The sequence below is a fragment of the Jaculus jaculus genome, chromosome 14 (genome assembly GCF_020740685.1).
Source record: "Jaculus jaculus isolate mJacJac1 chromosome 14, mJacJac1.mat.Y.cur, whole genome shotgun sequence".
Classification (NCBI taxonomy): domain Eukaryota; kingdom Metazoa; phylum Chordata; class Mammalia; order Rodentia; family Dipodidae; genus Jaculus; species Jaculus jaculus.
Window position 1 is genome coordinate 82,226,548 of NC_059115.1, and position 12,793 is coordinate 82,239,340.

At 49.1% G+C, this 12,793-nt stretch overlaps 1 protein-coding gene across 3 annotated transcripts in view; it reads left to right on the plus strand.

Annotated features, from left to right (window-relative positions):
* Positions 1-10,499: 10,499 nt before the first annotated feature.
* The window catches only part of Serinc5 (serine incorporator 5), a 100,892-nt gene continuing 98,598 nt past the window's right edge, over positions 10,500-12,793 (plus strand). Inside the window, exon 1 of one of the 3 annotated variants that reach the window (XM_045133443.1) lies at positions 10,500-10,617. In XM_045133443.1, coding sequence (XP_044989378.1) covers positions 10,537-10,617 — 81 coding nt within the window. In that variant the 5' untranslated portion in view covers positions 10,500-10,536. Of the gene's footprint in view, positions 10,618-11,778; positions 11,886-12,793 lie in introns of those variants that run through there. The other 2 variants (XM_045133446.1, XM_045133447.1) reach the window with 2 other exon arrangements.

The window sequence follows — 12,793 nt, forward strand, 5'->3', positions numbered from 1 at the left end:
CTTTTCATGGCTGGGACAAAACATACAACTAGAAGCATCTTAGGGGAGGGAAAGGGTTTGCTTCTGGCTCACAGTTTCTAGGGATGCTTCATCATGGCGGGGGAAGCATGAAAGGCCCAAGCAGGAAGCCTGGGTCACACATCCACAGCGGCAAGAATGAATTAGCTTATAAAATCTGAACCGTCTGCCCAGTGGCACACCTCCTCCAGCAAGGCTCCACTTCCGAAAGGCTCCACCAGCTGGGGATCACCTATGAGGTCTAATCACAAACAAATGAGGTATGGCGGACATTTTGTGTTCAAAATCCACAGCTACCATGTTTGGATTGGTAACTGTAACTCCTTTTGGCTTGGTCAGTGGTTATAAAATACCTTTTCATGTGCACAGTGATGCTTCCCTTGCCCAGACCAGAGGGAGACTTGAGTTAAGGATGGAATACTGTTTACAACCTACAAAAGACAAGCTTGAAGCCAGGTGCAAGAAGAAATATGGCAAATGGGAGCAACAGGAGATTGTGCCAAATACTGGCAAGAAGAAGCTGGCTATAATACCCACAATCCCCTTAGTGAGAGCGATACTTAAATGTTCCCCAAAGCCCCTCCCTTTAGGCACCCGCTTGCAGACTCACTGTTAAACTTGCTGTTGCAGTCAGTTTGCATTGGTGGCAGAGAACACCCAACAAAGAACAGCTTGTGAGGAAAAAAAAGGGGGGATTATTTTGGTTTACAGACTTGAGGGGAAACTCCATGATGGCAGGGGAAATGATGGCATGAGCAGCTGGGCATGGTGGCACACACCTTTAATCCCAGCACTTGGGAGGCAGAGGTAGGAGGATCGCCGTGAGTTTGAGGCTACCCTGAGATTACATAGTGAATTCCAGGTCAGCCTGGGCTAAAATGAGACCCTACCTCGAAAAACAAACAAACAAACAGAAAAAGAGAAAATGAAAATGATGGCATGAGCAGAGAGGATGGATATCACCTTCTGGACAACATAAGGTAGACAACAGCAACAGGAGAGTGTGCCAAATACTGGCAAGAAGAAGCTGGCTATAATACCCACAAGCCCCTAACAATACACTGCCTCCAGGAGGCTTTAATTCCCAAATTGCCATCAGCTGACAACCTAGCATTGAGAATACCTAAGTTTATGGGGGACACCTGAATCAAACCACCACATTCTGCTCCTGACCCTATACACGGTTAACCATCCATGATGTAAAATGCAATGCATCCAGTCCAACTTTAAAGGTCCCCATAGTTATTATCACTCCTAATGAGTTCAAACATCCCCATAGTCCAAGGTCTTTTAACTGAGCCATAATACAAAAAGACAAACAAACAAAAAAAAACCCCATAATGGAACAGAATAAACATTCACACTGAACAAGATGGCACTGGGCGTAGCAAAGAAATAACCAATACAATATTTAAAACAACCAGGGCAAACATAAAACTCTGTAACTCCCAAGTTCAACAACTCTAGTCAGTGACAAGTTTCCAAATCTGATAATTTTAACCAGTGACAAGTCTCTGGAGTTCCAATCCCTCCCCTCCAGCTAGCTACTCACAGTCCTGGAAAATTTTATCTGGTGCCAGAAGTTCTCCTTAGCAGTCATCCCATAGTCCTGGTATCTCCCCTGGGTCTCCATTGCACCCCACAGTCCATCCTCACAGCTCCATCGGGTCTCCATGCGGGCATCCAGCAAACCTGCTTCACACTGCCCATGGTCATTTCCGAATTACAAAACCATGTTGCAAATTCAATGACCCTCTCTTTCTGCCTTTGTTACACTCCATAATACCAGGTGGGCTGCCAATTTGTTAATCCAGTGAGGAATAAAGCAGACTTTGAAGAACAGGACACTCTTTCAGCATTCATACTCCTTCCAAAGAGTCTGCATTCTTCCTGTTTTCCCAATGCAGGTCAGCTGGCCCAATCTCAATGGTTGTATCTCTCAAACAATGGCAGCTAAAATGGCAGCAATTTCCACCCACAGATTTCATTTCTTTCTGCGCTGTATCCCTCTGCTCACACCAGTCCACTTCGATGTAATGCAACCCTGCACTAGTTCTCAGGACACAGACATAATAACAGCAAGCCTCTCACACAAACTGCTTCTAGCCCAGTCCAGACAATGCTCTTTTTCACTCTTATAAGGCAGACCTCAAAGTCCATAGTTCTTACTGCATTCAGGTTGTTCAACTCTGACCAGAATGGTCCATCAGGGTATACTTACAGCACTGCGAGGCGTCTCTTAAGCCAAGATTTCAAATCCTTCCACATTCTCCAGCCCAGCAGTCCCCAAAAGCCAAAAGCCACACAGTCAGGTTTCAAGCAGTAATGACCCCACTCTCAGTACCAATTTTACTTTTGCAGTTAGCTTTTCATTGCTGGCAGAAAACACCTGACCCAGAGTAGCTTTAAGGAAAATAAAGGGTTTATTTTGGCTCATAGACTTGAGGGGATGCTCCATGATGACAGGGGAAAATGATGGCATGAGCAGAGAGTAGACATCACCTCCTGGGCAACATCAGATGGACAACAGCAACAGGAGAGTGTGCCAAACACTGGTAAGGAAAAGCTGACTATACACCCATAACGCCATCCCTAACAATACACTGCCTGCAGGAGGCTTTACTTCCCAAATTGCCATCAGCTGGGGAACCTAGCATTCAGAACACCTAAATTGATAGAGGACACCTGAATCAAACCACCACACCTGCCTACTTTCTAAATTATACCAGAGAAGAGTCAGCTTTTCTCTTTTCATCTTGCTTTTCCATAAACTAGCCAAAATCTGAAGCCTACTTGCCCTGAGCATTTCCGTTGTTGGGGCTGCAGAGGTGGCGCAGCTGCCAGCGGTCAAAATGCAGAGAGCGACACGTGTTGGGGTTTGTTTGCAGTGACCGGAGGCCCTGGCACCTTCCCACTTACTCCTTTCTCTGTCCTCTGCCTCTGCCTCTCTCTTAAATACATAAATAATATAATAAAATTAATTAAAGAAGCCAGCATGATGATGCACGCCTTTAATCCAGCACTTGGGAGGCTGAGGTAGGACTTGCTGTGGGTTTGAGGCCAGCCTGGGGCTACAGAGTGCGTTCCAAGTTAGCCTGGATGACAGTGAGACCCTACCTTGATAACCACCCCCTAAATAAAAAGATCAATCCACCCCCCTCTCGCGCAGCAACACGCAGATCCCCACAGTGGAGCCTGCCTGCTCTCTCCTTTCCTCCTCACACAGCGTAACTTTCTTTCCAGCTTCCTCCTTCTGTCAGTTTCCAAGATCTCCACCCTGTCTGCCCTGTTTAACTTTTTTCCTCTCCAACTTCAGTAAAATTATCTTTATGTTCCCTTTTGATTCTGCTTTTAAATCCTTTCATCAAGAAAGACATAGCCAGGCGTGGTGGTGCATGCCTTTAATCCCATCACTGGAGAGGCAGAGATAGGAGGATTGCCATGAGTTCAAGGCCACCCTGAGACTACATAGTGAATTCCAGGTCAGCCTGGGATAGAGCGAGATACTACCTTGAAAAAAAAAAAGAAGAAGAAAAGAAGAAGAAGGAGGAGGAGGAGGAGGAGGAGGAAGACTCTATGCAGGATAGGAGAGAGGGCTTAGCAGTTAAGGCACTTGCCTGCAAAGCTTGACACCTGGGTTCAATTCCCCAGCACCCATGTAAAGTCAGATGTACAAAGTGGTGAATGCATCTGGAGTTCTTTTCCAGTGGCCAGAGGCCCTGACACACACACTCTTTCCTTGCAAATAAAAATATAAACTTTATGGGGCTGGACAGGTGGCTTAGCCGTTAACATGTATGCCTACGAAGCCTAAGGACCCAGATTTGATTCTCTAGGTGCCACGTAAGCCAGATGCACATGCTGGGCATGTGTCTGGAGTTTGTTTGCAGTGGCAAGAGGCCCTGGCACACCCATTCTCTCTCTCTCTCTCTTTCTTCCCCTCTCTGTCTCAAATAAAAAAATAAAAATAAATCTTTAAGAAAAGAAGAAAAGAAAGACCATGCAAGGGGTCACTATGTCTCTGGTGCCCAGGATGACAGCTGTGAGGGAGACATCAGGCAGCTGAGGAGATCCAGGTTGGAATCATGTGAAGGGCTGTGGGGGAAAGGGCTTTCTTTTTATGTCAGAATTGACATGCCTGGTAACCACAGAAATGGGAATGACAGCACAAATGTACACGTGGGGAGGAATGATGGCTAGGTATGAAGACAGCCACTTGAGCTAAAAACCAGGTATTTATGGTGGATAGTGCTGTTCTAAGGATGTTAATGCACACTGATGTCCTAATCCTCCTCGTCTTATAGAGGAGGAGACTGAGGTGCAGAGGATCAAAGCACTTCTGTAGAGACACAAGAGACAACAGTAAAAGCAGAAATCCTACACTTTAACAACCAGACTCTAATTGGAGACTACCCCTAGTGATTTATGATGTCCTATACAAACATTTAGAGCCTTATCCCAGATGGCCGACCTTCACAGAGACAACTGGTGTGGTAAAATTTGCAGTTAAAAGACAGTGAGATAGCCACTTCATCTACCCAGATAAGGACCTCACATAAATGGCACAGGAGATAAGACCAAGTAATTTCCCTTAACTGTTATAGAAGAACCCCCATTCCCTTTCATGGTGAGAGTATCTGGGGATTTACCGGCGGTGTCTCTGCCTGTCCGTGCAGTATGTTTTATTTAATAAATCTTTTCTATATCTATCTGGTCTGGAAAATACTTTGACCTCTGCACCTTTGGCTTGTCACCATGGTTCATAGCATGGCAACATTGTCAGAATTAGAGAACTAATAAGGGGCAAAACAATGGTCTGATTCTAGTCTTGCTGCAGGGCCCCATCCTTAACAACTAGAATATAGTATAAGAATAGATACCAAGAAAGTCTTGCAATAGAATAAACTCCTCTAAAGGGGAGAGGATTAAAATAATAAGCTGACAAGAAAAAGAGTCAACAAGAAATTATATCTTTATACATTATGTGGCTATACAGTGAATGTGTTTTTATGAGCCATAATTATGTAGATGTTGATTAACTTTATGAAAAGTGTGATATACTTTGATTGGCAAGGAGGAAGGAACTAGAAAGGTTGAGTGTAGAGACAGGATATACTAGTTTTCATTTTATGTTTTGTAATATTATTGAGTTAAAAAAATTGCACATTCACAATATTGAGCCCATCAAGATTGTTTTTAACTTTTGTGGTTTTATTGTATCGTGAGGCATTTGAAACATTGAACAAATCAGTGTCTGGGGGCTGAGGCAGCTGCTTTCTCCTTCGCTGCTTCTTCGGGTTACTGAAGCAACTTGTCGGAAATTAAAAAAAAAGAAAACGACAATCTTTCACATTACTTAAGTCTTTCCAAGGCATGTGCTGGTACAACACAGACTTTTCCTGTCAGATGCAACTAGTCGAGCCTCCAAACGTCACGCACAACATCTGGGGGCAGGAGCGCGCTGCACCCAGCCCACGTCCGCCCTTCTCTTTTGTGTGGGACACTTGGAGCACCTGGAGGAACGTGAAAGTACTGGAAGAGGAGGTGGGGGGAAGCAGCGTGAGGAGCTGGCCAGGAGGTCAGCCGCAGCTGTGCAGGCCAGCCTGACCATGTCTAGTGCAGACCCACGCACCACCCATGTTAACAGGAACATCTGGTGGAAACCCATGATGGGCTCTTCATCAGCCTTGAGCTGACCCACAACCATGCTGAGGATGCAGCTGTCTGGTGTGGGCTGATGGTCCTGCGCTGTGATGCTGTGCTGAAATTTTCTGGAACAGAAGGCTAGACAACTCCACAGTGGCAGCTTTCCCCTGGAACTGCTGTCCTTCCTACGTAAGGCATGACACATCAATACAAACTGAGCCTAGTTGGATTCTGTAATTATCAAATAAGAGGTAGTAATGCTGAATGAAGCTGGGTCCAGGCTGCTCCCAAATTGGCTTGTCTTCAATCTGGAACGTCCCCCAGACTCACTGAGACCCGTGGGCCAGCAGCGGCCCCCAGAGCGGCACCATCAACATCTTGACGTGGATGACGGGGGCGGGTGAAAAGGAGACTCACCATTGAAGAATCACTTGTTGGAAAGAGGAGAGCGAATGGAGTGAGGACAGGGGAGAAGGGGACAAAAGATGGCAAAGGGGGGGGGGTTATGACCAAATTATGTGCATGAAAATTCTCGGAATAACTCCCCCAAACTGTGCATACAATGACTTAATAGAAAGAATTAGTTGGCCAGGCCTGGTGGTGCATGCCTTTAATTCCAACCCTTGGGAGGCAGAGGTAGGAGGATAGCTATAAGTTCAAAGCCAGCCTGAGACTATACAGTGAATTCCAGGTCAGCCTGGGCTAGGGTGAGACACCCCACCTCAAAAAAACCAAAATAAATAAATAAACAAACAATTGCAAGAAGGAGTAGGATAGGAACCATCACAGGGTTCATTACTTTTTGACTTGGGGCCTCCAAACTTACATATTTACTTACTTAGTTTTGAGTTAGAGAAACAGTTTCGCTATGTAACCGAGCCTGGCTTGAAACTAGCTCAGGTTAGTCTCCAGCTCACACCTCCTGCGTGCTGGAGTAATAGGCACGTGCTACAATGTCTGGCTCTATTTTGAAATGAATACTTCATTGTTTGCTGTTGATTGATATTAAACTACAACCACTAGATTGAGTTCCCAGGAGACTTTACACATGAAGATCAGATAAATTTATTTTTTTTTAATAGTTAAAAAACAGCAGAGGGGGTTGGATGTAACTCAGTGGTACAGTATTGACCTAGAATGCACCAGGCCCTGGGTTTGATCCTACAGATTGCCAACGACAACAGAAATGGAAATAGTGCTTTACCAGGTTTTCCTCAAAGTTGTTAAAATTTTAGTGGATTAGAATAATTTTATTTGCTTCTAAACCATATGAGAATTGGAAATAAACTTGTAACAAAACTTTCCTAAATTTATTACAGTTTAAAAAGGGGGTGCCTATGATTGTTTTTTTTTCTTTAATAACACATATATGCCACTGCTCTCAGTTCAGTGTGTGGTGTTTTTGAACTCAACATCGAGTTCTACCAAAAAGAAAAATCTACAAACTTAGGAGAGGAAAAAAAAGCAAATTACATGCTAGTTATTTATAGTTTATATGCATATATAATTATATTGTATAAAAGGAGGTAGTTCAGATAATTTAAGAAAACTTCTGTGGGGGAAATATTTTATATGGTCTGCCAAGAGCTACTCTTTCTAAAATAGATCTGTTACTGTTTGTTCCTGAAAAATCCACATCAAAAGAATGTGAATGTACAACTAACTACCTTCGTGTTATAAACACCGTGTCTTCTTTGCAAAAGTCTGCAGAATACTCAAAAATAACTAGTAAGGTGCCACTGTTTCTTGTTAAGTCTGCTAGCATTTATGTCTCCTCTTGTTAAGGAACCACAGATGCAAATGAAGTACTCACTGTGAAATCCTCAGAGCCAGTGTCAGGGGTTTGCAACAGAGGACAGACATTTTCTTGGGTTTTAAGACTTTATTTTAAGGGCCGGAGTGATGGCCCAGTGGTTGAAGGCACTTGTTTGCAAAGCCTGACAGCCCAGCTTTGATTCTTCTGTACCCACATAAAGGCAGAGGCACAAAGTGGCACACACATCTGTTTGCAGTGGCAAGAGGCCCTGGCATGACCATTCTTTCTGTTTGCAAAAAAGTTAAAAAAAAAAACAACAACTTTGTTGTAATGGGAGCAGAGGATGAGAGTGAGCGGGGAAGGAGGGTAGTGCACGCACGAGGAACAAAGAGCAAGAGGGCCCAATAGAGCGAGAGAAGGATGCAGGGGAGGAAGGAATGAAAGAAGGTCTGCATGCGGCTGGGGCAGCAGAGATACAGAGAGAAGGTCAAGGACCGGGGAATAGGAGGGGGTTGTGGCAAAAGCAGAGACACTGCTCTGTGAGGGGGCCTTGGTGATGTGTGTTTGTCGGAGCTGGGGGAGGACAGGGGGCCTAGCTCTTGCTAGGACTAGCATGGCCAGGTAGGGAAAGGGGGGGGGGAGGGGGAGAGTTCTGGGACTTTAGCAGTCGGGAGGTAAGCACACAACGAGGCCTAGCCACACTGCTTTGTGCAAGGGTAAAAAAGTCAGCACAGATTCCCTTTCCCTTCTTCTTTCTCTTCCTCTTTCCTTCCTTCCTTCCTTCCTTCCTTCCTTCTCTCTCTCCACAGGTCCTGCCTGGGATTTCCTCGCACAAAGAACAAAGGAGTGGCCCAGGGCTCACCTGAGTGCTGCTGCACAGAGGTCTCTGAGCACTCTTGGGAGTTTGAGCTGGAGACCCTGTTTCAGCTTTAGGTGTCACTGGAAGCTTGGCCCTGAGCACTGGTGGCCTGAGCCAGCCTCAGCATGTGGGCATGAGCACTTGCTGGCGTGGTGGAAGCAAGTCAAGTCAGCTTGCAGCCGATGCTTCGGTCTTGGGCTTGGCCTTCCTTAGCTTCACGCAAACTTTGACAGCCTCAGCAAACACACAGCTGCTTTTGGTGCAGTTAGTTGGCCCTGGGTGTCCCTTTAGCTAGGCAAGTGTGGGATCACTGAGTCCTGCCCTCCACCTCTTCTTGTTGTGGTTGTTGAAACGGTAAGTATCCCTCAGAAACTTGGGGTCCAACCTCCGAAACAATTTCTACCTGTCATTGAGTTTTCTTTCTTTTTGTGACATTGGGAATGGAACCTGGAGCTAACGCTTGCCTTGACCTGTCAATACAGAACACAGCTCTAAGGAGACTAGGACAGGAGGGCCTACCGCTTGGGAACATGGCTTCAGGTGGTTCTGAATGACATTTTCCATGATGGAAAAGATTTCATGATGGCTGGAGAGATGGCTTAGTGGTTAAGGTGTTTGCTTGCACAGCCAAAGGACCTCGGTTTGATTCCCTAGGACCCACGTTAGCCAGATGCACAAGGGGACGCTTGTGTGTGTAGTTTGTTTGCAGTGGCTGGAGGCCCTGGTGTGCCCCTTCTCTCTCTTCCTCTCTTTCTCTCTGTCAAATAAATTGAAAAAAAAAAAGATTTCATGAAATGATGTGGTCACAAAACCAAAGAAAGTCATCAATCCGTGTGAGGACAGTAGGTAGGTGAGTTACAGCAGGGCAGGGACGTGTGTGTGCGCGCGCGTGCGCGCGCACGCACGTGTGTGTAAAATACTTCACTTCGGGGCTGGTGAAAGCTTGTGCTCTGGCTGCTGAGTACTACATTCCAAAGGTTTTACTTCATAATCATAAACATGTTAGGTCAGATACCAGAGGTTAGTAGTAACTGGCGAGCAAGAGGACTCAAGATAGTCCAAGATAATTTTGGCTTTTGAGCTACAACATTCCATCTCTCCACAATCATGCAGTTCTACAGAATCTTGTGCTGAGAGACACATGACTTTTCCAGAAAGCTTCAATGCACAACAGGCAAGTGTTCTACCACTAAGCCATATCCCAGCCTGCATTGAGGTTTGCTTGATGCCATTTGAAAGTCTGGTTGTGGTCAATGGACTCGGCCATGTTCATAGTCCACACGGCTCTTGAAATGGCTGAAAGCAGACGAGAAAATCGTGTGTTTACAAATCCGATTAAGTGAAATGAAAACCTAATCTAAGTCAGGGCTACCCCTGGTGCTTCAAGAAGGCCAGGCCCTGGACTACAAGGAGTGAGTTTATATAATTCTTAGAGATTGTGGTATTTAGTCTAGTTTTGCAGAAAACAGCGTCAAGTTACCCAGTTCTTGAGGGAGTTAGAATTTGCCAACTTCCTGACTCTGGAAGCTCAGGCTTTGTCGTCCTTTTCTGGGTCCTTGGAGCAGATAAAACAAATCCACAAGTTACTTTTATTTATTTACTTTTTGCCACGTTGGGGATGGACCCAGGGACTTATGCATGTGAGGGAAGTACTGTTCCAGGGAGCTCCAGTCCCAGTTGTACCCCCAAGTTAAGACCAGAGGTCCTGGGCTGGAGGCTTAACAGTTAAGATATTTGCCTGTGAGGCCTAAGGACCCAGGTTCGATTCCCAGGGCCCATGTAAGCCAGATGTACAAGGTGATGCATGTGTCTGGAGTTCGTTTGCAGTGGCTGGAGATCCTGGTGCATTCATTCTCTATATGTCTCTTTTTCTCTCGCTTTCTATCTCAAATAAATAGGTAAAATATTTTTTAAAAAGACTAGAGGTCTCTCTCCAGAATGCTGAAAGCTATGTATATTCACAGAATCCTTAAAACATTAGCCTGAGTTTGGCAAACAAACAAAAGCCCCGAGACTCGGGAAGAACGACTGGGTCCCAGCGCTGACCCTGGTTCCGACGTCTCTGGTGAGTGGGTTAGGGTTCTTCTACGTGAGCCCGTTTCCCCTAAGCAGGAGGAGGGATCCCAGCATGCTCAAAGGGTTAATTCTGCACTCCACCCCCAACTCCCTAGCTGCTAGGATCTTCCCACAAAGACAGAACCTCTAAGTGCCCAGCCGCTTTCCCCAGGCCAGGAGCAGGGCTGAAGTTCTAAGTGAAATGACCTCCCTGGAGCACATAACGAAACTCACTGTCAGCCCCAGGGATGAGCTGGCTTCATCACAGGCTGCCACCCAGCAGGTTGCTACACTGGTCCGGTGTGATTTAGTCCATTCTTGTTTTTGTGTTGTCTTCGTACTTCTTCCTGGCTCGCAGTCGGTCCTGTTGGTGCCCACTCTTACGGGCTCCTCTCTGGACGCCTAGATCTACGATCTTGGGCTGAGGACGCCGACGGGCTGGTTCGCGCACAGCTCTCCCCTTCGGCGAGCTCGGTGCCCCGAGGTCAAGCCCTGCGCTGCGTGGCACGGGTCCAGGCAGCGGGCTCTCGGCCCAGACCGGGCGCCAGCTCTGCGCCCGGCCTGCGCCTCGGCGGCCGCGCTCCTCAAAGGCGCGCGAGCACAGGTCAAGCCGTCAGCGGGGGCCTGGGCTCTCGGTGAAGCGGCTCCGGTGCCAGGACTGAGAGAAGGAGGCACCCCAGAGCTCCTGCCCACCTGCACCCAGTCCTCCGGGCGCCCAGGTCGGGGGCGAGGACGCAAGCACGCAAGGCGGGCGCTCGGGCTCCAAGGCCGCCTGCGGAAGAGGCGGTGGGGGGGGTCCCCGGGGAACATCCGGGCACAACGGCCAAATACCTGGAGACGCGGAGAAAAAGTTTTGGGTACATGGGACAGCCCCAGAGTTGCAAGGTTTTTTGGGGAGACCAAGGAGCCAGAGGGTTTATTTTATTTCATTTTTCTTGGAGCAGGAATTTCATGGATGTCTCCGATGGGGCGAGGCACAGCGCTGCCGGGTATCCCGCGGTGCCCCGGGGCCGGAGCCCTGCCAGGCCACTGGGGGAAGGCGGGGGACGGAGGGCGCAGCGCCCACGTCGGCCCGGCCCGGCACGGAGCGCGCGTCGCTGCGGGCACGAGGCCCGGCGCTGGGACGTCGGGGAACAGCGCCCTCCCCCGGCCACGCGAGCCGCTGCAGCCGCCTGACGCCAGCGGAAGTGCCCGTGAGGAGCGAGCCTGCTGCGCCGCCGGGGGTGGGCGGGGCCGAGGCCGGGCGTGGGCGTGGCCCGGGCGAGGGGCGGGGCCTGGAGGCGACCGCGGCCTGGGCCTTGGGCCGCGGGGCGGGGCCTGGGCCGCGGGGCGGGGCTTGGCGGCGCTTGTTTTTTTTTTTTCCTCGCCCCCGGCTCCCCGCCGCGTAGCCGGGCTGTGGGCCGGGGCTGCTCGGTCGTGGGCTGGCGTGCCGCGGGAGCCGGTTCCTCGAGCGCGCGCCCAGAGCCCGCAGGGTCCGAGCGGCGAGGGGAGCGGGCAGCGCCCCCGAGGTGGTCAGCCGCCGCGATGTCCGCCCGTTGCTGTGCGGGCCAGGTGAGCGGAGGTGGACGGGGTTCGGGGCGGCTGACCCCGGGGCCGGGAGGGATGCCGCGGGTGGCGGGCGTGCGGGGCTCGGGCGGAGATCGCCGGGTCCGCGGGGTGCCTCCTCTCCTCGCCCGGCGCACGAGGGACTGCAGTGGAGCTCCCCTCCGGAGCCCTCTCCGCTCGCTGCCGGCTGCCCGTCGGGTGAAGCCAGGAAAGGACAGGCTTGAGCAAGGTCTCCGGTTCTCTACCCGAACAACAACAAAAAACCCGAGTGACACGGTCCGGGGCGAGCGCGCGTTTGTGCCCTGGCAGTCCAGAGCGTGGGCTGTGCACTGCTGGGGACGTCTCCACGTCTGATCTCCAGATTCCTGGGCACAGAGCTGGGCGCAGGAAAGGTACGGCCGGGCTTCCTGCGTTTTCCGGACCTAACCCAGCCCTGCCTGGGCACCAACCCGACTGTCTGGGCTGGGCGCGAGCCTCCACACCCCTTTTTGCAACTTATCGTGCTGAAACCTGTTTTATTTTATTTTTTATCTCTATTAAAATTCAAGATATACAAACCGTATATGTCCCCTTGGAATAGGCGTGTGATACCAGGGCAGAATAAATAGGTTTTAGCCGAAGCTGTTTTTCCTCCGTTCTGCAGGGTTAGAAGAAACGAAGTAGGAGAAGGCTATGGGTGGGGAGCTCTCTTCCCATGCATGCTGATGATGTCTTTTTTGTGCAGTTTTAATGGAATATCTAAAATAAAAATGAGTGTGTCCATGGCGGGTGGGTCTTCAGGTGCAGGGGAGGGACTGCCCCTGCTTTCCTTCGGCCTCAGGACAGAGGAGGTCAGCAGCTGTGTGTTTTTGTACCAACCAAGTAGGGTGGCACATAATCTGCCCTGTTTGGGGTGACCATTTGGAGTTATCTTG